Genomic DNA, 27,500 nt, shown 5'->3' on the forward strand with positions numbered 1-27,500 from the left:
AACTCTTGTAGTTCCATTAATCTCAATAAGGGAGCTGTTCAGTCTGATGTTGTTGTTGTTGTTGTTGTTGCTGTTGTTGTTGCTGTTGTTGTTGTTGTTGTTGTTGTTGTTGTTGTTGTTGTTGTTGTTGTTGTTGTTGTATGAAGGTGGTGAGCTGGCAGAATCATTAGCACACTGGACAAAATGCTTAGTGGTATTTTGCCCATTGCTATGTTCTGAGTTCAAATCCCACAGAGGTCAACTTTACCTTTCATCCTTTCGGGGGTCAATAAATTAAGTACCAGTTACGCACTGGGGTTGATTGCATCAACTAGTTCCCTCCCCACAAATTTCAGAAAGTAGATTAGATCGACCCCAGTGCATAACTGGTACTTAATTTATCAACCCTGAAAGGATGAAAGGTAAAGTCGACTCACCCCCCTCAGTAGCATAAAAAGTCAGAACCTGAGACAGACGAAATACCACTAAGCATTCTGCGCGGTGTGCTAACGACTTAGCCAGCTCATCGTATGATAATGATAATAATAATAATATTATATGATGCTGCTACTACTACTACTACTACTACTACTGCTACTACAACTACCACCACCATGAATATCACTGCCACCATCACCACTACTACTACTGCTACCACCACCACCACTACTACCACCAGCAATAGAAATAATAGTGGTAATAATAATTTCATATTTTGGCACAAGGCCAGCACTCTTGGGGGAGGGTAATGGGATTACATCAACCCCAGTGATCAAATGGTACTTATTTTATTGACCCTTGAAAAGATGAAAGGCAAACTCGGTCTCACACACATACACATCACTCCCTGGAACATTCGAGTCATACAGATCCATAAAGCCGGTTTCCTGGTTTCCATGGCATATAAATTCCTCACTGGATGGGACACCAGTTCATTGCAGGATTATTCATTTTGGTCGTGTGTGTGGACTGGAGCAATGCAAAATGAAGTGTTTTGCTCAAGAACACAACACATTACTTGGTCCAGGAATTGAAACACGAATCTTATGGTCATGAGTCCAACACCCTAACCACTGAGCCATGCACTTCCACTATTAAGCAGGTGAAATGACAGAATTGTTAGAGTGTTGGAGAAAATGGTTTGCAGTGTATTGTCTGGTTCTGTACACTCTGAAGCCAATTTTACCTTTTATCCTTCTGGGGTCAACACAATGAAGTACCAGTCACGTACTGGGGCTGATAATATTGACTACTCCCTCCCCCCACTCAGCAGCAGCAGTAGCAGCAACAGCAGCAGCTGTAGTAGTGGGGATACTTGTGTTTTGTAGGAAGAAGTGCTTGTTATGGTCAGTTCACATCAATAAAGTTGGAATCAGTCAATACTGAAAACCTGCCAAATTATTCATTATGTCCTTCTTCCTGTGGTGGAGGGCATGGAAAGGCCTCACTGCAGATGAATGCGACTCTCCCCTCCCACTTCCTCAATCATATCCCAGACTATTCACTATTAGCCATCTCTTTTTATCCTTACCATCACCGTGACCATCCCCACTCAACATGAGTTGGAATATAAAAGAACTAAATTGGATCCAAATCAACAGAGACAAATTATTATTTCTACTCAAGGCACAAGCCCTTGAAAATTTTTTGGGGGAAAGGGGCTAGTCAAGTACAACGACCCCAGTGTGTAACTAGTACTTATTCCATCGATCCTGAAAGGATGAAAGGCAAAGTCAACCTTGGCAGAATTTGAACTCAAAATGTAGGGGCAAACAAAATACTAAGCATTTCCCCCGACAGGTTAATGATTCTTTTCTACTTTAGGCACAAGGCCAAAAATTTTTAGGGAGGGGCTAGTCAATTAGATTGACCCCAGTATCCAACTGGTACTTAATTTATCAACCCCAAAAGGATGAAAGGCAAAGTCGACCTCGGCAGAATTTGAACTCAGAACATAAAGACAGACGAAATACCACTAAGCATTTCTCCTGGCGTGCTAACAATTCTCCCAGCTCACTGCCTTAACAGAGACAAATAACCCTTTCTATTATAGGCACAAGGCCTGAAGTTTTGGGGGAGGGGACTAGTTGATTACATCGACCCTAAAATTTCACTGGTACTTAAGTTATTGACCCTGAAATAATGAAAGGCAAAGTCAACCTCGGTGGAATTTGAACTCAGAATGCAGACAAAAACCACTAAGCATTTCGCCCGGAATGCAAAATGAGAATATCCGAAATAAACTCGGCTGCTCTCACAAATGAGAATACTAAAAATGAACCCAACTGCTCTCAAAAATTAAGTAAAAAAAAAAGGGAAAAATAATCCAGAATCCTTGTCTGGTATCTGATTGATTCCAAAATCTAATCAGTTTGTGCCAGTCACAAGGCCAAACATCCCCGAATGTTTCATCTGAATCCATCCAACACTTCTTGAGATTGTCAGACAGGTGAAAGTATAAATTCTGTGATAAACAGGGACACGCAGTGTTGCATGTAGACACGTGTACACACCGACCCACACACAGAGGAGCACACCTGAATCTAGAGGCAAATTACTTTACAATATGGCATAAACCCCCCACCACAACCACCACCAACAACAACAACCTGTTAATACTTGATGACAGTTCTATCCTCATTACCAGGTGTCAGTTAATTTGTCAAACAGTATCTTTCCTCTCACCACCCCCTTATTCCTCCTACTCCCCATCCCTCCTATTACAACCTTCATCCCCTCCCCTTACCTCCCTTCTATAATATCTGCGATTTCTCCCCTCCTCCTTCATCCTTATTATCACCTTCATATCTCCCCCCTTCCCCCTTTACCATACTGCTGTCTTCTCACTCTCTCTCTCTCTCTCTCTCTCTCTCTCCCCCCTCTCTCTCTCCTTTACTTGCTACTACTCCCTCCCCCTTCCCTGTAAGACCTTATTTAACACTGCAGATCCTTTGAAACATATCAGATGTGAGGTGGGTTGTGTTTATGTTAGACTGGTATTGATGGTGGTGGTGGTTTTGGTGACAGTAATAATGGTAGTAGTAGTAGTAGTAGTAGTAGTAGTAGTAGTAGCGGAAGCAGTAGAAATAGTAGTAGTAGTAGTAGTAGTAGTAGTAGTGGTGGTGGTGGTGGTGGTATGGAACAACTTCAAGACTGATTTAGAAACGGACAAAGAAGTATGAGAAGCGACTATTTAGCTTGTTACTGATGTTGTTTTACTCTGTGTCAACCCAAACTCACCACACCTATCATCAAAGGTGTTCCATCGGTGACCATCCCATCTGTTTTTTTTTCTGGTATGTAGGATAACTGAGACTACATCGTCAATGTGCTTCTATTTTGCCCAAAGTGTAGTCCATACACTGTGGAAGATTTGGCTGCTATGTCAAGCAGAGTGATTGACCATATAGAGTAGTGGTTCTTAACCAGGGTCCATATGGCCCTTGGAGGGTCCACATAAGATTTTGCTGTTAAGATTTATCTGCAATAAACTGGTTATACTACTGTAGGTGCAGTTACCTCCCTTCACAGCGAGTTTAAACAAGTTCGCGCTAGATGGCGCAAGCAGCAGTGTGATTCTGACACAAGGCCTTGCAACTTCTTTTGGCATCTAGAGGCCAGAGAGCAAAGACTTATCTAGTTGGCTCTCTTAGAACACACGCCAGCTAGCAGACATGAGGTAGTACACAGAAGATGAACATGGCCTCCTTTCATCAAACATCACCCTCCAAAATGGTTTTGAAAGTCATCTAATCTACAACAATACTCAAAATATTTTTAAAATTTTGTCGTATATAGGAGCATGAGTGGCTGTGTGGTAAGTAGCTTGCTTACCAACCACATGGTTCCGGGTTCATTCCCACTGTGTGACACCTTGGGCAAGTGTCTTCTACTATAGCCATGGGCTGACTAAAGCTTTGTGAGTGGATTTGGTAAACGGAAACTGAAAGAAGCCTGTCGTATATATGTATATATATATGTATGTGTGTGTATATGTTTGTGCGTCTGTCTGTCCCCCGAACATCGCTTGACAACCAATGGTGGTGTGTTTGCATCCCCGTAACTTAGTGGTTCAGCAAAAGAGACCGATAGAATAAGTACTAGGCTTACAAAGAATAAGTGCTGGGGTCGATTTGCTCGACTAAAGGCGGTGCTCCAGCATGGCCGCAGTCAAAATGACTGAAACAAGTAAAAGAGTAAAAGAGTACAATTCCTAATGTTTCATAAGAGAAATAATGTAGGATACTTTTTAAACATGGAATGGTTATGAGACGCCATCCAAATTAAATAAGAATCAAAGGGGTCCATAGGTAAAAAAAAAGGGTCAGAGAGGTTCCCTGAGTGACCTGTATTTTTGCTATCTGACCCCAAGTACCATTGGTCAGTCCGGATTGAGCAGCCGCCATCCAGTAGTAATTTTTGAGTTCTGTGTATCAAACACTTTATCATATAATGATGTTAGTGTGTGAATTAAGAGAGATTTGGTTGGAGGAGGCTGAACAATCATGTAAAGATTCCCTTCTTATTTGATCAGCTCTATGTAAGTGATAGTTCCTTCAATAAGCTCCTTATTATCTTTAGAATATGGACCTCAGGAACGAGTAAGGCTTCCTGAGGTCTAATAAAGTGTAATAAACCTGTTTAATGAAAGAGTCAAAATTTGTGTAACAAACATTTTTAGCATCTTTAAAACATCAGAACACATGAACCGACAAAAACCAATAACTAGATTGGTTTCCAGCCCAAGACACTGTTACCAATTTGAAGGGAGAGATTTTAGGAGATGTACTTAACATACTCATTGTTCACATCAATCAATGAAAGTAAAAATGTATTAGACATCTGTCACCATAATCTGTCTGATGTTTGACACCTTTAATATGCAATATGTCATCTTAACCTAATAATACCTTTCAACTGTTTCAAAAACTTCAGCAAAAGCTCTGTCCATTTATTCTTTTATTCTTTTAGTTATTTGACTACGGCCATGCTGGAGCACTGCCTTTAGCTGAACAAATCAACCCTAGGACTTATTCTTTGTCAGCCTAGTACTTATTCTATCGGTCTCTTTTACCGAACCGCTAAGTTATGGGAACATAAACACACCAATATCGGTTGTCAAGTGATGCTGGGGGACAAACACAGACACACAAACACACACACACACACACACAGACACACACACACACACACACACACACACACTTCGGACTTCTTTCAGTTTCTGTCTACCAAATCCAGTCACAAGGCTTTGGTTGGCCCAAGGCTATAGTAGAAGACACTTGCCGAAGGTGCCATGCAGTAGGACTGAACCTGGAACCATGTGGTTAGTAAGCAAGCTACTTACCACACAGCCACGCCTATGCCTATGAGCCTAGTTCATGAAAATTTCTTTTCTCCAATATTTTTATTTTTTACTGCAGTGAGTTTAACAACAACTGCAATAACGTCGGTAATAACAACAATTTCAAGCTTTGGCACAAAGCCAGCAATTTCGGAGGTGGGGGTAAGTTGATTTCATTGGCCCCCTTCCAGCACTCAACTGGTACTTGTTTTATCAACCCCGAAATGATGAAAGGCAAAGTCAACATCATCATTGTCGTTTAATGTCTGCTTTCCACGCTGGCATGGGTTAGACGGTTTGACTGAGGGCTGGCAAGCCAGAAGGCTGCACCAGGCTCTAATCCAATCTGGCAACGTTTCTACAGCTGGATGCCCTTCCTAACACCAACCACTCCGAGAGTGCAGTGGGTGCTTTTTACGTGCCACCGGCTCACAAGCCAGTCAGGTGGGCCTGGCATCAATCACGTTCGGATAGTGCTTTTTACATTCCACTGGCACAGGAGCCAGTCAGGGGCACAGGCATCGGCCATGTTCAGATGGTGCTTTTTATGTGCCACTGGCACGGGAGCCAGTCAGGCAGCCCTGGCATCAATCATATTCGGATAGTGCTTTCTACATGCCACCAGCACAGGAGCCAGTCAAAGGGCACTGGCATTGGCCATGTTTAGATGGTTCTTTTTATGTGACACTAGCATGGGAGCCAGTCAGGTAGACCTGGCAAATGATAAAAATCAACTGATAAAATTCTTTGGTGGCATGTACATTAAGTCAGTGAGAAGTCCAGATGAAATTGTTAAGATGAGGTAGTCGTTCTCAGTTAATAAAGCAGTTAAGAATATCAGAGGCAATAGACACAAAAATGTGGGAAAATCAAGTGTTGAAGTAAGGTAGTGTGAGTTGTAGGAGAGAAGTACAGTGAAAATAAAGAATTTTAGTTAAGTTGAAGAGAAATAATGATTTTACATAATGAGCAAAGGTGCAATACAATTTGTGTCTGCAGAAGAGAATTGATTAAGTAAAGGGGTCTCTTTTGGCATAACATTGTGTCCGATTCCCAGCATGATAATTTACAAACGTTCAGATTAGTGTTGTATGCGGTTCCGCCTCAAACTATAGACCAGGATAAGGATGTTGGGGAATGTATGAGTGTGTGTGTGTGTGTGTGTAAGAGACAGATAGATAAATAAAGAGAGAGGAAGAGTGGGGTGGGATAGATACAGGAGAAGGAAGGAGGGAGTGAGTGAGAGAGAGAGAGAGTGAGAAAGGGTGAGGGAGAGAGGGAGGAGAGAGGGTAAAAGAAGAATAGAGAGGGAGAGTGTGTGTGTGAGTGTGTATATTCTCTCAATCACATTGTTATATCCTTTTCTGTCTGTCTCTCCTCCTTTCTCTCACATGTCTTTCTATATTCCAGAATGTCCCCCCTTCTCCACTTCCCTCAGCCACCCACTCTACTTACAACTGTCCCCACCCCCACAGTTCTCTTTCTATACCCCACCCCACAACCCTCAGTCATTCACTTCTGTAACTCATTTCTCTCCTCTTTCTTTCTTTCTTTTTTTCTGTCTCCTTGCTCCCTCTCTATCTCTTCTCCCTCTCTCTTTCTCTCTCTTCTCCCTCTACCTTTCCCTCTCTCCTATAAGTGGATTATTTGTCTCACTCTGCCTCCCATTTTCTTATCTTCTCTTTTTCTCATCCATCTGTCTGTCTCTGTGTCTGTCTGTCTGTCTGTCTGTCTCTCTATCCCACCTCCCTCTTCCTTAAAAACCACTCCCCCATCTACAACACCAATTATCTAATGCCCCCCACACCACCACCACCACCACCACCACCATCACTTCTGCTTATTCTACCTGAAGCTGGCGATTACTGAACTAACCAGCTGCCCCAGGTGGAGGATGACTGGTGGACGCACAGACATGAAACAATGGAGCCTGTTACCAGATGGACTTAATTTAACAGTAAAATAATGGATATATATGCATGTGTTCGTTAGTGTATGAGTATGTGTGTGCATGTGTGCATGCATGCATGCGTATGTGTGTGTGCATGTTAGCTTGGATGCTAGTGTTTTTATGTGTGTGTGTGTAAGTAGTTATGTCAGCGTCTGTGACTTTAAAGTGTCTGTATGCACATGTGTGTGTGTATGATTGTGTTTGTATGTATGAGTAAGTGTGTGTGAGTGTGTGTGTGTGTGTGTGTGTGAGTGTGTGTTTGTTAGTCTGCAGTGGGTGTCTCTGATAATGATGAAGATGTTTACAATTAAACAAAGATCTGCAGCTGTCTCTGTTTTCGTATTTACCCAAGGTAGGATGGTTGATTGAGTGGGTGGTGGTTGTGGTATGTTGTCTCGCTGTCCAGGAGACTTACGTTCAAATCCACTGCCGGTTTCTCCTGCTGTTTCTAGGCCAGTACCCTACATTCCACATCACCTTAGTTCACCCTTGCATCTTATAAAACTATTTTGAGAAAGTAGACTGAACCAAAAGGGGTGAGTTGGCAGAGTCATTAGAACAGGGGATTGATTGATTGATTTACAGTTATTAGTTCCAGACCCTCTGCATTCAAAGTTCAAATCCTGATGAGGTCAAATTTGCTTTCATCATTTTAAGCTTGATAAGAATGTACCAGGCTTTAGAACTGTCGATAGAATTGTTGGAAGAGCGAGTAAGATACCTCACAATATCTGTTCTGGTATTATGAGTTCTGTCAAGAAAAATACAGAAAAAAAAACAAAAAAAAAACTGGGACATATTTTTTTTGTTTGCCAAATAAACACACACACACTTCAGATTTATTATTGTTCTTATTTTATGTCCTTTGGCCTTTGAAATCTTTCGTCACACATTCTGTGACTTCTTCAAAGGACATAAAATGAAAACGATAATAAAATATGAAGTGAATAACAAATATATAGTGTGTGTGTTTATTTGGCAAACAAAAATAAAAAATGACCATCCCAAAATATAACAATATGCATATATGCGTGTGTGTGTGTGTGTGTGTGCATGTGTTTGTGTGTGTGTTTGCATGTGTGTTTGCATGTGTGTTTGCATGTGTGTGTGTGTGTGTGTGTGTGTGTGTTTGTATGTGTGTAGTGAAGCATGATCTTCGAATGTTGGGCCTTGTGGAGGCAATGAAAAGTGATTGACATCTTTGGATCCTGTGCCAATGGCATGTAAAAAGCACCATTTGAGCATGGTTGATGCCAGTGTCACCTGACTCCTCCCCCCACAAGCCAGTGGATAGTGAAAAGCATCCACTACACTCTTGGAGTGGTTGGTGTAAGGAAGGCCATCCAGCTGTAGAAACCTTGCCAGATCAGATTGGAGCCTGGTGCAGCCTTCTGGCTTGCCAGTCCTCAGTCAAACCATCCAACCCATGGCAGCATGGAAAGCAATGATGATGATGATGATGATGATGATATGTATGTGTATACACACACACACACATATATATATGTACGCAGGAAGACCCACCCACCACAACAGAAGTGAGATTGTAGGTGCCATGTAAAACGCATTGGTGTGGGAGCTGGTGCAACATAAAAAGCATCTAGTGCACTCTGTAAAATGGTTGGCGTAAGGAAGGGCATCCTGATGCAGAAACCAAACCTAAACAGACTATAGCGCCTGGTTCGGCCCCTGGCCTTGGCAGTTCCTGTCAAGCTGTCCAACCCATGCCAGCATGGAAAACCGATATTAAATGATGGTGATGAAGATGATTGATTATATATATATATATATGTATATGTCATCATCATCATCGTTTAACGTCCATTTTCCATGCTGGCATGGGTTGGACGGTTTAACAGGGGTCTGGGACGCCAGGAGGCTGCACCAGGCTCTAGTCTGATCTGGCAGTGTTTCTACAGCTGGATGCCATTCCTAACGCCAACCACTCTAAGATTGTAGTGGGAGCTTCCTTTATGTGCCACCGGCACAGGGGCCAGAGAGGGCTGGCATCAACCATGATCAGATGATGCCTTTTAGGTGCCACCGGCATGGGAGCCAGTCAAGGCAGCACTGGCATCGACAGTCAAGGCAGCGCTACATATATATATATATATATATATATATATATATATATATATATATTTACATACATACATATGAAAACTCATGAGAATTTCTTACGGCCCACTACTAACATATTTTCTTAAATGCCACACACATTCACCCACACATATACATAGGAACTTGTTATGTATGCACGACTAATTCACCTAAATTCAATGGTGGCAGTGATATCATGATCTTTGTTATAGAATGTACCTTCATGTCTAGGTGCCTCACTCCTTTTATCATTCAACCATGAGAATTCTATGTTTCGTTGTTGACACCCAGTACACAAAATCACAAAATGACATCAATCACATCATTTTACTCTGAAGTATATATCTATATTTACATTCTTACGCATTCAGGTATATATAATATACTACTGAGTGTATGTATATACATGATTTGTGTCATAACTTGCCTCCATCATTTATTCTTCTTTTGATTTTGCTCGTTACATCATATATATATATATATACATATACATATATATGTATATATATATAGGGTTGGCCAAAAGTCACCTGACAGTAAATTAAAACCATTTAATTCAAAGATTTATTTATGTTTAACGACACAATGAATTTAATAAAAGCATCTCAATATAAAACATCATGAAAATTGTTCAAACTGAAGTCCATTTTGAGTGACACATTTTCCCATTCGAGTCAATGCAGAATTACAGATAGTATTTATGGAATTTTTATTTACTGTTGGATGACTTTTGGCCAATTCTGTGTGTATATATATACATATATATATATATATATATATATATATATATATATATACGTGGTTGATGCCAGGTCCGCCTGACTGGCTCTTGTGCTGGTGGAATGTAAAAAGCACCAACTGAACGTGATCAATGCCAGGCCCACCTGGCTGGCTCCTGTGCCAGTGGCACGTAAAAAGCACCCACTACACTCTTGGAGTGGTTGGCATTAGGAAGGGCATCCAGCTGTAGAAACATTGCCAGACCAGATTGGAGCCTGATGTGACCGCTGGCTCTCAAGACCTCAGTCAAACTATCTGACCTATGCCAGCATGGAAAACGGATGTTAAACAATGATGATGATGATGATATATATGATATATATTATATAAATATATGTATACACATATACATACACACATGAGTAAATGAGTAAAAATATATACAACGAGCTTCTTTTCAGTTTCCATCTACCAAATCCACTCACAAGGCTTTGGTTGTCCTGAGGCTACAGTAGAAAACACACGCTCAAGGTGCCATGCAGTGGGACTGAACCCAGAACCATGTGGTTGGTAAGCAAGCTACTTACCACATAGCCACTCCTACTGTTGGGGTACCAGTGATGACGACCTGGCAATTAGATCCCTCCACCCGTCTCTGTCATCTGTCTCTCTCATCTTTAGGCCTGTCCACTCACAACATCATCTTCTCAGCTATGGATCTCAAAAAGACTTGGCTGAGCCGGTGCAGTCGCAGACTCATTGGATAAGGCTGTTTAGCACTGGGGACATCAAGGCAGGAAGATAAAGTTCCAGGCTTTTAGGTCTTTGGTCCTCCTTGTCCTGCTCTATAGTTGGTGAGACATGGACCCTGTCCATGGTCCTTAGGCACCGACCCCTCTGATACCAGGATGCTTCACAGGGTTATGGGTTGCTAATTTCTTTACTGCCCACAAGGGGCTACACACAGAGGGGACAAACAAGGACAGACAAACGGATAAAGTCGATTATATCAACCCCAGTGCATAACTGGTACGCATTTAATCGACCCCCAAAGGATGAAAGGCAAAGTCGACCTCGGCGGAATTTGAACTCAGAACGTAGCGGCAGACGAAATACCGCTAAGCATTTCGCCCGGCGTGCTAACGTTTCTGCCAGCTCGCCGCCTTAGGTTTATGGGTTGCTGTTCATCAGATTTTGTATCCAACCGACAACTCTACTCAGAAGCATGTATGCGTCCTGTTACTTGTATACGTGTATGTATAGAGTCACACACACACACACACACACCGATAGTTGTTATGTTACTAAGAGTGGGAAAATATTAGCCATAGCTGAATTTAAATAAACATTCCATCAAAGTTGACAAGTATGATAATGTTTTAGTGTAAGTTTTATGTGTCTCTGTACCCCCCTCTCCCTCTCCCCACTCCACTTCTGTGGACGTACGAATGTGTGTCGTGTGTGTGTGTGTGTGTTTATACACATACACACACAGATGTTAAAATGAGAGAAAACTGTATATACATAAGTATTTGTGTTCTATGTATATTTACCTATCTATTTTAATTTGTATATATTAATATCTGTCTATTTACATCTATCTATAATTATCTCCGTCTCTGCTATTGTCAGGTAACTTCTGGTGGCCTTGTGGGAATATCAAGGCTTTCTTGGCACCATAAAAAGTTTCTCTACCACTACCTCACTCCTCAACACTACAATCTACCTTACATGAGTATCTTTGACTTCAACCTTTCTGACCCATCTCAGCTCATGTGCAGTTTTCATCTGCCAAAGTCTCAACCCAAGGAACTGACCAACTTGAAGGTTACAACTCAGTGTCTGAAGGTGCCATGCATTATGATTGGAAATAGCTATTGTTTGTCCCCACTCAACATCGCTTGACAACTGATGGTGGTGTGTTTACGTCCCCATAACTTAGCGGTTCGGCAAAAGAGACCAATAGAATAAGTACTAGGCATACAAAGAATAAGTCCTGGGGTCGATTTGCTTGACTAAAAGGCAGTGCTCCAGCATGACTGCAGTCAAATGACTGAAACAAGTAAGAGAGTAAAGAGTATATATATATATATATATATATAATTCAAATATAGGATAAAATCTTTATAAGAATTTATCCAGTAGTTAGCGTGTAAAAACCTCATAAGAGAAAAATCCATCAATACATACATACATACATACATATGTATATATTTAATTGACAATGAAGAGTGGAGATTTATTCACGTCCCAAACTTTTTCGTAAAATGTTTTCCACAGCATATATAACAATGACCAACATATGTTTCAACTCGAGCAACTGCACATTGCTCTGTATGCAATTATGCATCGTAGTCGCTGCAATTTCATCAAGGTTCCATCACGACATTTTCAAAGTGAACTGATTCAAACAAGCATTTTGCATTAGCATTCAGCTGAAGGTGGTAGCGTTACTTTTTAAATTGAAATGAATTCTACTCTTATATTCACCGCTACTGGTATTACAGTTGAAGTGTGGTTTTAAAATTTTGCTGCACAGAGTACATTATTCATTCAGAGGTATTTTAATTATTTCGGATTTACACCCTCAATTAATATTATTGTTATTATTATTATTAGTAGTAGTAGTATTGTATAAATATGATTAATTATTACAATCATTATTGTAACTAACGTAATTACTATAGCTGGTGGATTGTGTTTATTAAATTGTTTAAACATATATTTTCTCAAGTGTGGACATCTTGTAGTCTGTTCTTGTTTTGTGTTTATAAGAGTAAATTTAGAAGTGAAAATTTGGTACATTTCTTTCACACAAACAGCACATCTATTACTGTCTATTCTGTAAAGTTTTACTTACTAATTATTTCCTACACAAGCAAATATACTTTATTACTATCTGTTAGTGCCCAAATTAGTATACTAAGGCTAGTAGCATTCATTTTGTTCCTATATCTTAATGAATTTAAATGATTGGCAATTCTTTGCTTTATATAACATGAGCTAGTTCCTCTATAGAAGTACTCTCTGTTCTCTGAGGTAACCTTACATCTGTATATGATATTTTTATACCTACAATTAGAGTTAAGCAGACAGACCTTGTTCCATGCAGAATCGCATTTGATAGTTCCACTCCTTCCATTAATAGTTTCCACTTCAGCTTCACTAGAAGTGATTTCTAAATTCTCCTGTCTTATCTTCTAAGCTATTACTCTTTCCCACATAGACAACATTCTGAGTACTGCACTTTTTAGGATTCACATCTTCCACTTCCAGGCTAATGCAGGAGTTTGGTCAGGTAGCTTCTATTTTATCGGTTGTCAAACCATAGTTCGTATCCTGATACCTGGTTGGGTTACTTATGGGTTGTTCGCTCATGTTGGCATTGTTGCTATTTATTGACCTATAATTATTATATTGGTTACTATTGTTGTTATTGTTTATATGGAAACTGTTCAATCTACTAGTGTTGTGTGTTGCTATAATTTGTGCTAGATTTTTGCTATTAGAAAGGGCTACTCTAGACCTATGTTTATTAAATATTCCATAGTATTAACTATCTTTTGGAAAATGTTTAGCTAATGTTGAATAGAACAATTTTGGTACATTGGAAATTATTTGTTTTCCGAAGGGAATTATCTTGCTATGATATTGAGGTATGTATTTCTATTTCTACTTAAGCTTTTTGTAAATGTGTGTAACCTATTTACCTGGTTTTTATTTGGGCATTAAGTTTGTTTGCTATTGTATTTGTCACTATATTTGTATAGTACTGTTGGCATACATACATACATTTATACATGCATGCATGCATACATACATACATACATGCATACATACATACATGTAGATCAATTATAGGATTCAATAGAATCTAGACAGAGCAACACGTAGGGCGCCAGAAATGGCTAGATACAATAAGAAGGTTTACAGTGAGGTAAAACAACCATGAAAGTATCAATTATTGGCCGGATTTTGTAAATATGTAAATACCAATCCAATTTAAACCACAAATCTGACTACTGTTGGTTCTAGGTGTAGTGTAAATATAAAAAGAACACAAATGGGGTTTAAAATTTATGACAGCTGTTTCAGTTGAATTCTATTGATGTCTTTATAGATTACATCATAGCTTATAATCTACTATCTTCAGGTAAAATTTTAAACAGGTGTCATCATCAAGATATTATCTAACCTCTGTATACCTGTTTAAAAGTTTACCTGAAGATTGTGGATTATATGCTATGTTGCAATCTATAGATATTTTTATCAATTAAATTCTACTGAAACAACTGTCATAAATTTAAAACCCCATTTGTATTCTTATACATCTATCTATCTATCTATATATATATATATATATATATATATATATATATATATATATATATATATATATATATATATATATATATATATATATATATATATATATGGGAGAATGTACGAAAAAACAACAACAGACAAGGACAGGTGGTGTAAATAACAAAAGGATGTATTAGTATGACGCTCGGGAATATGGAAAGTCTTTGACGTTTCGAGCTACACTTTTCAACAGAAAGAATACGGAGACAAGGAGAAAAACACGGAGAAAAAAAATTGAATAGTGTTTAGTCAACGGTCAATCACACACACACACACACATATATATATATCAGGCATGTGCTGTCAGTAATTACTCAGCATAGGCAGTTGGTAATCTTTAAGCAAAACAGGCACGCGTCTGAATTGAAGGCAGATTTACTTCTGCCTTTTTAATACATAAAGAAAACAATGTTGTAGGAGTGTACACAGCACGTTTACTACAATACTACTATGCATAGCTTTAATACTGAGATTGAAATGCAGGGGCGAATTATGCCTGCCTAATCTACAAAACATTAAAATATTTTGCATTTAATGCAGAGTAATCAGAGTAACCTTCATAATTTTATTGAATTAGGTGCATATTTTGCCATAAAAGGAAAATGTTGCTATCAGTCAGTTTTATTGAAAGTAGGCACTGCCTACCTTGACTACCTAGGCAGCACATGCCTCATTATATGTGTGTGTGTGTATGTATATATTAGTGACCGAGATCTTTGAAAATATGCCGTGCGTAAGCAGACCTGGCAAGACAAGTGGCACCATAACCCGTGGCCTTTACCAGGGGTGTAGCCAGTCCACTTATGCGTACCTTTCCTTCTTTGGACGCAAAACACTGCTTGCGAAGACCTGCTGAAGCAAGTGAAATTGAACCAAATTGAACCAAAGCAGCAGTCTTGCTCCCGTGTCAGTGGCACGTAAAAAGCACAATTTGAGCGCTATTGTTTCCAGCTTCGCCTTACTGGCAGTTGTGCCGGTGGCATATGAACAGAACATTGGACTGACTCCTGTGCAGGTGGCACATAAAAAACACCATTTGAGCATGGCCATTGCCAGTACCACCGGACTGGCTCTCTTGCCGGTGGCATGTAAAAGCACCAACTACACTCACGGAGTGGTTGGCATTAGGAAGGGCATCCAGCTGTAGAAACTCTGCCAGATCAGATTGGAGCCTGGTGTAGCCATCCGGTTCGCCAGTCCCCAGTCAAATCGTCCAACCATGCTAGCATGGAAAGTGGATGTTAAATGATAATGATATATATATATATATATGTACATATAGATATGCAGGGCAGGGAATCGTCAATTAGTAATAAAATTAATAATCAACAATTTTGCCGGGTAGCTCAGTATGTACATATATATATACATATATATGTATATATATATGTATGTATATATATATATATATGTATATGTATATATATATGTATGTATATATATATGTATAGATATATATATGTATATATATATATGTATATATATATATGTATATATATATATATATGTATATATATATATATATATATATGTATATATATATGTATATATATATATATATATATGTATATATATATGTATATATATATGTATAGATATATATATGTATATATATATATGTATATATATATATGTATATATATATATGTATATATATATATATGTATATATATATATATATATGTATATATATATATATGTATATATATATGTATATATATGTATATATATATATGTATATATATATATATGTATATATATATATATGTATATATATATGTATATATATGTATATATATATATGTATATATATATATGTATATATATGTGTATATATATATGTATATATATATATGTATATATATGTATGTATATATGTATGTATATATATATATGTATATATATATATGTATATATATATATGTATATATATACATGTATATATATATATGTATATATATATATGTATATATATATATATATATATGTATATATACCATGGAAATGGTAAATGGTTTAGGGCACAAAAGAAATCACTTTAAACTTGCTAGAATAACATTTGGGATGTCTCATCTCTAATAGGTATAGATTCAGATGTGTTACCTAAGATTAATTTTGAGGAAGACTTCACACCAAAAAAAAAAAAAAAATAGAAGTCTCTTCAAATATAAATAAAACAGAAATATACACAAAAATAAATGCTATTTTCCATCTTACTGTTGGTTTCTGTTTCAGTCTGAAAAATTGAAATTTATTTTATGGTTTATTATTGTTTATATTTTGTATTACATATATGTGGGTACACCAAAATCTTTTAAATGCTTAGGGCCTCTAGGGGTCTTAATATGGCTCTGTATGTATGTATGTATGTGCATAGATAAATAGATTAAATGGAATTGCTCTCAGTTTCAATGTATATTGAAGTTGTTCCCTCAATTCTCTTCTCATTGTATCATAGTTTCAGGAACTGAGTATTCAATAGTGACATCTACCTTTAATCTAATCTTCCAATAGAATCGGTATGAGAGAGAGAGAGAGAGAGAGAGAGAGAGAGTGAGAGAGAGAGAGAGAGAGAGAGCTTGTGTGTGTATGTGTGCTTGTGACGAAGTTGGTCTTTGATCTACAAGTCAAGTTCATCAAATGGACTTTCACAAAGTTTACATGAGCATAAAGAACAAGCATGACCGAATGTCTTAGAATTTCTCTTTGATATCACAAAATTCCTGAGAACAGTACCATTGAGTGGCGTTCAAGGTCAGTGTCATTGTCTGTGTGTCAAGTGTCCACCCAAGCCATCCATTGTGAATGAAATTGGTTTGAGGATAACTCTGCACAGCTCCATCCGACCGATTGTACAAGAAAAAAAAAATCAAACATTGTCACATTGTATCAACAGAAACGTGTACCCCTAATTACATTAAGGGTACATGGGTCTGTTAAGCATTCCACCTGTTGCACACCAGTTGAATGAGCCTTGTAGTTTAATGAAAACTTATGAGTTTGAAATTCTAACTGAAACACACTCATACACGCATGCATACACGTATGTACACACACACACACGCGCGTGTATGTATATTATATATATATATATATATACGCATTCACTGTTCCTCGTACACAACTTTATGTATTTGTAACTTACACTCTGATGCATAAATTCTCAAAGTGGGCGCTAAAGCCACCCGATCGCCCCCGGTGGGTGCCAAGACGGTCCAGGTGGGTGCCAAGACGGTCCAGGTGGGCGCTGTTAGGATAGAGAAAAAGGATGCGTTGGGAGGAAGGCAGTGGATTGGGGGACGCTATGAATTTATGATATTATTATAGTATTGTATACAAATTTTAAAATATTATATTAAATATCAAATGATTCATATGTATATATAAATTAGTAAAATATGGAATATTTATTTATATATAAAATAGGGATGGAAGCGCCGTGGGTATTATGGGTCAATGAGTGGGGGGATGGCCCCAAAAGTTTGAGAACCTCTGCTCTAACGCATCTTTTTATCTACCTATCTGTCACTGTGCTACCATTTTCACTATCTCCCTGACCTACACACACATACACACCACTCACAAACGTGTACACATACAGAACCACGCACGACCTCGCAAAGAATCGCAGAATCACACAAGCTTCTGCATTCGCTACCCCCGTCCCGAGTCCTAAATCATCTGTTAATCTTTGCTTACAACTAAGACAAAATCTCTCTCTCTCTCTCACACACACATGCACCACAAAAAAAACACACACACACATGCCCACATGTACCACAAAAACACACACACACATGTACCACGCACACTCATACAAATTATATGTATGTCTGTAAGTCCATCGGTGTCTTACTTAAAACCAGATGCCGTTGGGACGGGGTGCGGTGGGGTGGCTGCTGATAATGGGTGGATGAGGGAGAAGACCTAACTCTCAACTCAAGACAACAACAACAAACAACAAACAACAACAGCAACAAAACGATACGGAAAGGGACGAAGTAGCTGTTAAGAGGCCTTACTTACGACCATTCAATTGTGTTTGTCCACTTCAACATTACTAAGGCATCAAACCTCCTCTCGTTCTTTCGCTCCTTCAACTCATCAAGTGTGTGTTTGTTTGTTTGTTGTCCTGGCGTAGAATCTTACGGTAAAATCACTCCAACTTCATAACACCACCGCCGTCTTCCTCGTCTCCTGACTCTCTCCGTCTCACCCACAGCACAGCTTTCTTCACGTATAATAATAATACGACAGAACGACGGCACATAATGGGCCACCTCCTTTGACTGGTGGTCATTTACAGCTAGTAGTAGTAGTAGTAGTAGTAGTGGTAGTGGTGGAGAGCTGTGCTTTTTGTTGTTGTTCGTCGGAGTTTCAGTAGTAGTAGCAGCGATGGTAGTGATGACGAAGGTGGTAAGAGAGGAGGGAGAGCTGATTGGTATGTGGTACGGAGAGCAGTAGTAGTAGTAGTAATGTTGTTGTTGGTGATGATGGTGGAGAGAAAGAGGGGGGAATTCTGTGTGTGTGTGTTTGTTAGAAGAAGAAGAGGGGGAAAAGAAAAATATCTGGTCGTTGTAATGGCGGTGGTGATAGCGGCGAAGGAGAAAGTGGGTGGGGAGAGAGATCTTAGATACAGAAGTAGATAGATAGATAGATAGATAGAACGAGAAAGAGAGAGAGACAGACAGAGACAGAGAGAGAGACAGAGACAGATAGACAGAGAAAGTTTACATTGTCCAATGTGTCCTTCTTAAACACGGTTGATTTGAGAGAGATTAGGCTACTGTTTTTAACACATCTAGTGACTACGAAAATGTTCTCTAATTGGTTCTTTCGGCGGGGTTAATGGAAGTAGTAGTAGTAGTAGTAGTAACAGTTTAATCCTGGTTGACTTTTGATCAAGCGGATCTAAGACATTCCATTAATGACTATCCCGAAGAAATTAATGGCATTTAAGACTGCATTCTCTCACTACAGACAAGTTTGAAGTGAAGAAAATTTGCCATGAAAGAGATTTGGCAGCTATTTCTAGCCTGACGATCTACCTTGTACAGGGTCCCTTGTAGTAGTAGTAGTAGTAGTAGTAGTAGTAGTAATGGTAGTAATGGCGGCGGTGGTGGTGGTAACTAGAAAAACAGATCTAGTCACACCACAATTATAATCAAAATTGTTGTCAAGACAATTGTCAGATTTCATTTTTACTTCTCTGTGTGTGTGTATGTGTTTGGACGTGTGTTTATAGTTTATGGAGACATGTTTATGTATGTGTGTGCGTGTGTGTGTGTGAATGCGTGCATAGGGGTATGGTACATGTGTGTGAAAAAAAGTGTTTTACTTTTTACTCTGTAGTTAATTGCATAAGTGAATGTATGCATATATACACATACACATATACATACATGCTAATTCTTACATAGAAAAGGTCATCGCTCACATACACACACACACACACACAGACACACACACAAAGACACACACATACATGAGCAAGCGTGGCTGTGTGGTAAGAGGCTTGCTTTTAATCTCATGGTTCTGAGTTCAGTCTCACTGCATGATACCTTTGGCAAGTATCTTCTACTATAACTTCAGGCTGACCAAAGATTTGTGAGTGGATTTGGTAGATGGAAACTGAAAGAAGCCTGTCAGTTCCACCTGACTAGCACCTGTCCTGGTGGCATGTAAAAAGCACCATTTGAGTGTGGGTGATGCCAGTACCACCTGACTAGCACTCATGCTCTCAGAGTGGTTGGCATTAGGAAGGGCATCCAGCTGTAGAAACCTTGCTAAATCCGATTGGAGCCTGGTCCAGCCTCCTGGCTTGCCAGTCCTCAGTCAAACTGTCCAACCCATGCCAGCATGGAAAGCGGATATTAAATGATGATGACAACGATGATAATGATGATGATGATATATGTATATATATGAGGTGTGTGTGTGTGTTTGTCCCCCCCCCACCTCCACTTGACAACCGGTGCTGGTGCGTTTACATCCATGTAACTTAGCAGTTCAGCAAAAGAAACTGACAAAATAAATACAGGGCTTTAGAGAAAAAAAAGTCCTGGAGTCAATTCATTCAAATAAACTCTTCAAGGTGGTGCCCTAGCATGGCCATTGTCCAATGACAAAAACAAATAAAAGATAAAAGACATATAGGCATGGCTGTGTGCAGGGCCAGCCCTAAGGTTTGTTGGCACCCCGGCAAGCTGAACTTCGGCATGTACAAGCTGATGGTCATGGAAATTTCCTTGGTGCCTCCTATCACATGGTGCCCTTCTTCCCCCAGGGGGACTGCCTGAGTTGCTGGTATCTTGAGCCAGCTCTGGCTGTGTGGTAAGATGCTTGCTTCCCAACCACATGGTTCCACAAGATGGGAGATGCAGCAGTAGCATGAGCCCCTTGCTGGTTATGGAACCAGAGAGAGAGAGAGAGAGAGAGAGAGAGGAGTTATACTGGGAGCCAGGAGGAGATAATGAACAGTGATTTGGCCACCTCTACTGACCCACCGACAGGAGGATGTTATGGTTCAGGGTCAAAGCACCCAAAGATAATTGGATACTTTCAGATAACTTGGTGGTTGTTTTAATATCTAAGTTCCACCAATATCCTTTTGACCCATTGGTCTTAACCCATACACACCCCTGCTTGTGTTTTCGCAGCACAAAACCTGCTCCTACTTTGGAGTAAAGATTGTTTGCCAACATAACATGGCAGTCCTGGCTTAAGACAAATGTTGCTGTAATTTTCTAATTTATAGATCAGTGACTAGTTGTCACTTTGAAAACTATATATTTCGAATGGGAATTTGGCAATGCCACCTCTAGCCGAACAATTATTCTGTGCTGATGAAGAGAAATAACCCAGAAATCGTGATACGCAGATATTGTTTAGAGCTGAGTGGGGGTGCTAGATTCCCTTGTTTGAAAATGTAAGGACACAGATCGTGTCGTATAGCCAGCTGGAGACGATGTCTCCTGGGGCTAAATTACAGCAACATTCGTCCTAAACCAGGACTGCCATGTTATGTTGGCAAACAATCTTTACTCCAAAGTACTGTTGCTGAATATCTCACGTTGTGAGATTTACAAATACTAAATTTCCTGCTCCTATTTGTTTGGACGGGAACTCACCAGGAAGCATCCGATTGAGCATATCGAGACATACTCATATATATTTAAATGATAAATTTCTGGAAAGTTTTACAGATTTTTACAGTTCCAGAGATGGATTGGATCTGTAGTTGGCGAATCAGCTTTCTCCTTTCTGGTTTTGAAAAGCCAAATTTTTCAAGATTGGTATTTAGGCAGTGTATTACATATCCCAATAATTACAGGTATAAACCTGAACTTGTAATCTGGATAGAGTAACTGCAGATTTCTCAATAGTTCAGCGTAGGTGTTCTCGTTTCCACTGATCTTCAGCTTGTGTGTGTGTGTGTGTGTGTGTGTGTGTGTGTGTATGTACGTGTATACATATGCTTGTATCTATGCATATATGTATGCATGTATGTGTGTATGCATGCATGTATGTGTGTACGTATGTATGTATATATTTATGTATGAATGCATGTATGTATTTATGTATGTATGAATGCATGTATGTATTAGTATATTTCTATGCATGAACGTATGTATGTATGTGTGTGTGTGTGTATTTATATGATTTCTCTATATTTGACGCGGGGTAGCAGCAGGCCTTAAGAAAAAAGACACGCCCTGATATTATGTCTGTCATTCTATGAAGCAGCCGCCACCACCGCCACCGCCACAGCAGCCACTAGACACCCCCCCTCTCCTAAATATGTTGTCTTCATACTTTTATTATTGAAGGTGTAACAGGTGTGTTATATGCAAGTATAACAAGATCATATCATTAGATATCACTTGTGATATAGTATTGAGGGTTTTGTTTACGCCCAGGTCAGCTTTGATCCAGCAGACAACAATCAAATGTGTTAAAGCCGTGATTTGTTTCTCAACCACATGGTTCCAGGTTCAGTCCTACTGCATGGCACCCTTGGGCAATGTCTTCTATTATAGCATCAGGCTGATCAAAGCCTTGTGAGTGGATTTGGTTGTTAGTAACTGAACAAAGGCGGCTCCAGCTGGCAGAAACGTTAGCATGCCAGGCAAAATGCTTATCGGCAATCTGTCTGCCGTTACGTTCTGAGTTCAAATTCCGCCGAGGTCGACTTTGCCTTTCATCGTTTTGGGGTCAATAAATTAAGTACCAGTTACGCAAAGTAAATTGCAGCCTTGCCAGTGTATACTGGTTTCAAATTTTGGCACAAGGCCAGCAATTTCGGAGGAAGGGGTGGGTTAAGCTGATTACACTGACCCCAGTGCTCAGCTGGTACTTAATTTATCGACCCTGAAAAGATAAAAGGCAAAGTGGCCCTTGGCGGAATTCAAACACAGAATGTAAGGACAGTCAAAATGCCACGAAAAATTTTGCCCAGAATGCTAATGATTCTGCCAGCTATCTGCCTTAGGCTCCATTGTAATAGAAGTGGTTGTTGTTGTTGATATTGTTGTAACAGTGTTGATAGCTGTGGTGATGGCAGTAGTGGCGGCAGTAGTGGTGGTGGTTGTAGTACTGATGGTAGAGATGGTGGTGCTTTTTTATTTAGCACCAGGTCATCTCTGACCTGATCAAACAGATCTCTATAACCAAAGACATCCTAGCTGTGGCCACCCAATCTTCTCCCTATGTAATGGGCATCGCAGGGTCCAATGGGTCTTTTTGTGAGACAATAGTGATGTCACATGAGGGAGACTTGGCTCTTATTTCTAGCAGGTTGAGCAACCATAAAGAGGCTTGCCAAATGGTTTGTTGTTGTTGGTGGTGGTGTTGGTGGTGGCGGTGATGGTGGTGGTGGTGATGGTGGTAGTGGTGAGTGAAAGAGGAGGTCACTTAATCATTATTCATCATTGCTTGTGTATAAATGTTCTGGTTGGTGTGTGGGTGAATGATGAATGTTGATAGATATTCCAGCTACTGAACACAGACACACACACACACACACACGCACATTGAGTTAATGAGGGAACCTCTACACGATCATTCAACTTACAAGAAATAACAACCATTTTGCCTCAAATCACATTCTACTCTCTTAAAAAAGGAAGGGGACACCTTGGTAAAGTGGTCCTGAGTTCCTTGCACATAGGAAAAAAAGACTGGATGGTCACAGCTGGAATGTCTTTGACCAAGACTAACCTGGGGTAAACACTCACAACAACCTCAGCAACAATTGGTAAAGACCCCCTTCGGTCAGGAATGACCATGAGATTGCACCTAGGAAGTTCCTCTCCAAGGCACAGGTCCAGGTAAGATTGTTTATGGAAGACCAGCAGTCGCTCATGCATACCAGCTTTCTTTTTCTATGCCACTGATGTTGTCCACGGAAAAGGCAAAGGGGCCGATACACCTTGGCACCGGTGATGTCACAACTCATTTCTACAGCTGAGTGAACTGGACCAACATGAAATAAAGTGTCTTGCTCAAGAATGCAATACACAACCTGGGCTGGGAACTGAATTCACTTTCTCATGATTGTGAGCCCGAAGCTCCAACCACTGAGCCATGCACCTTCACACAACAACAGTTACATACATAATAAACACACACACACACACACACACTCTCTCTCTCTCTCTCTCTCTCTCTCTCTCTCTCATACTCATACATTTTAATGAAGAGTTGTAAATACATAGAGCCGACATTACATCCGCTGTGATACACCTCCAGTTAATTAGAACAATATGGAACATTGATGAGATTCCTGATTTAATTGTGAAACCTGATGTATAAATTAGAATTTCTTAATTGATATAATTATTATTATTATTACTATTATTATTATTAAGGCAGGGAGTTGGCAGAATCATTAATTCGCCGGATGAAATGCTTAGCAGTATTTTGTCTGCCGCTACGTTCTGAGTTCAAATTCCACCAAGGTTGACTTTGCATTTCATCTTTACAAGGTTGATAAAATAAGTACCAGTTGACTACTGGGATCAATGTAATCAACTAGCCCCCTCCTCCAAAATTTCAGGCCTTGTGCCCTATAGTAGAAAGGATTATTATTATTATCATTATTATTATTATTAGTGAGAGAGCAGCACACACCATCAAAATGATGCTGGGGTATAAATATATGAAGTCTGATATACCCACCATGACTACCCATCTGATAAGGGTACACCAGGCACATGCAACATAACCACATGTGTGCAATATGGTGCTCAGTGCATGACCTTGCAGATGGGGTCCAGTTAGAGCCTATCCTGCTCAAACGGTCCCTGATGATTCAGTTTCTGAAGATTATAAACAGCTAACTGGAAATAAATTTAAGGTAAGATTTAAACAGTATCAGCATTCTTTTAAAAATCAGGAAAGATTTTCATTAAATGTAAATAAAAAATTTATTATTTTTATCCTCATATAAACAGCTCAGTCTTTCCAGACTGGCAATATGTTACCAATTTGGTAAATCTGTTAATTATGTTAAATATGTCAAACATTTGTACCAGATTATATTTCGAAGAGTTATTTTGGCCAAGGAACATGGATAACCACTAGACCTGAATATTGTTTTCTACTATAGGTGCAGGCCTGAAATTTTTGGGGAAGGAAGTTTGTTGATTACATTGACCCCAGTGTGCTACTGGTACCTATTTTACTGGCCTGGAAAGGATAAAGGGCAAAGCTGACCTTGGCACAATTTGAACTCAGAGTGTATAGTTGGACGAAATGCTGCTAAGCATTTTGCCTGGTACGCTAATGATTCTGCCGGTTCACTACCTTCTCAGACCTGAATATCAGTGTTAATTTATGGTGCATCATTATATCAAAGACGAATTAACAAGCATTTACTATGATTGAAATCTTTATTTATTGCTGCTTCATAAAATGTTCTTCAATCAGGGTTGAAATCGGTGAGTAAAAAGGAATGGATTCATAGTGAAAAACTTCAATGAAAAGTGAGTGAAAGGAGAACAGTTACTGTTGTAGCCATTGATCACATGATCATTAAGGACATACAGGAAAGAGACTTCATCTTCTGCGTCAGGAGTTCTGTCTTTCAGTCCTTTAGTTACAATTTGATGGCATGCTGAAAAAATGTGAGCTTTTATCACAGAAAATTTTATATAATCCACCATTCCATGCTGACCAGTAATCAGAAGCCTATACTTAACCTGACCTGTTAACATTCCACTGAGTTTATACAAAAGAACTTTAATAATGACATGCCATATGAAGCACCCCCCACCCACCCACCGTTTAACAGGTCAACTCACAGCTATTACCACAGCTGTCTTCATTCTGTCATTTACTACACAAAAGAACACACCTTGTCTCTGTAAAGGGCAACTAGTAGCTTAGAGGATAACAACATAACTATCTTTTATTTAGATATAAATGTCCCTAGTTCAATTCTAGTCTGGGACTATGTATATATCCAGGGGAAAAAAATCACTTGATGACAACTATCATCTTAATTATAATCTTGAGTGTGTGCATCAATTAAAAATATTACTTAAATGAATTTTTTTTGAATATTGCTTAAACAGTAACGCAGTTTCATGATTTCAATTGCATGGGCACTTTTATAATAATATTACCATGAGAACAAGAAATTAAATCAAAAGTGAGTTTGAAGCAGTCGTTTTCCCACATGTCGTTCACAAAGATTTCTAAATAAAAGGACATAATGATGTTTCCTTCAAACTTTCGTTCATTTCATATTTCAGAAAATACTCAAACAACAAATATTCATGAGAAAATGAAGCTTGATTTACCTGCTGGTGATCAGAAGTGAGCAGCTTAGAGTAGTGGAAATCAGAGCTTTTCAATTCAACATCATCGTTCAACATCTGTCTTCCATGCTGGCATGGGTTGGATGGTTTGACTGAGGTCTGGAGAGCCAGTGGCTGCACCAGGCTCCAATCTGATCTGAGAATGTTTCTACAGCTGGATGCCCTTCCTAACGCCAACCACTCCGAGAGTGTAGTGGGTGCTTTTTATGTACCACCAGCACAGGAGCCAGTCAGGTGGACCTGGCATCAATCACGTTCAGATAGTGCATTTTACGTGCCACCATTCTTTGTAAACCTAGTACTTATTCTATCAGTCTGTAATGCCGAACTGCTAAGTTACGGGGACGTAAACACACCAGCATCAGTTGTCAAGCAATGTTGGGTGCAGGACAAACACAAACATATACATACATACATACATACATACATATATATATATATATATATACTTGATGGGCTTCTTTCAGATTCTGTCTATCAAATCCACTCACAAGGCTTTGGTCGACCCAAAGCTATAATAGAAGACACTTGCCCAAGGTGCTACGGTGCCACGCAGTGGAACAGAACCCAGAACCATGTGGTTGGTAAGCAAGCTACTTACCACACAGCCACTCCACACTTTCCTTCTGGCAACTAAATTCATACATGGATTATTGATCAATGCAAGACAAAATAGAATATTTGAGTGCTGCACTGTGGAATTGAACCTGAAACACATGGAGTTACGGATAAATATCTTGAGCTCACAGCCATGCTTGTTATTAGAAATATTTCCAATAGGAATGTAATTAGTTTGATTGGCTTAGTTAATTAGTTAATTCACTGAAGGAGGATGTAATTTAGTTTGTCTGATGTAAAAACCATTGTGATTGTAGCTAAATAAATATATTATACTTGTATAGGCTTACGGCTAACTGATAACAGGGCCATGGTGGTGGTGGTGGTGGTAGTGGTGGTGATGGTGATGGTGGTGGTGAGGGTGGTGGTGGTGGTGGTGGTGGTGGTAAGGGTGGTGGTGGTGGTGGTGGTGATGGTGGTGGTGGTGGTGGTGGTGGTGGTGGTGATGTGGTGGTGGTGGTGGTGGTGACAGAGGTAGTGGTGGTGGTGGTGGTGGTGATGTCAGTAATGGTAATGGTGGTGGCCTTGGTGATAGTAGTGGTGGTGGTGGTGATGGTGGTGGTCATAGTGGTGGTGGTGTGGAGTAATGATGACGAAGATG

At 39.5% G+C, this 27,500-nt stretch overlaps 1 protein-coding gene across 24 annotated transcripts in view; it reads right to left on the minus strand.

The window, feature by feature from the left end:
* The window catches only part of LOC106877933 (uncharacterized), a 266,382-nt gene that overhangs the window by 204,061 nt on the left and 34,821 nt on the right, over positions 1-27,500 (minus strand). For 15 of the 24 annotated variants that reach the window (XM_089351604.1, XM_089351596.1, XM_089351597.1 and 12 more), the window contains exon 1: positions 18,486-19,189. The exons of 4 other annotated variants lie outside the window; for them this stretch is intronic. In XM_089351604.1, coding sequence (XP_089207730.1) covers positions 18,486-18,517 — 32 coding nt within the window. In that variant the 5' untranslated portion in view covers positions 18,518-19,189. Of the gene's footprint in view, positions 1-18,481; positions 19,190-27,500 lie in introns of those variants that run through there. 5 more of the 24 variants (XM_089351598.1, XM_052967539.2, XM_089351591.1 and 2 more) reach the window with 4 other exon arrangements.

Source organism: Octopus bimaculoides, chromosome 4 (genome assembly GCF_046866305.1).
Source record: "Octopus bimaculoides isolate indiv1 chromosome 4, ASM4686630v1, whole genome shotgun sequence".
NCBI lineage: Eukaryota > Metazoa > Mollusca > Cephalopoda > Octopoda > Octopodidae > Octopus > Octopus bimaculoides.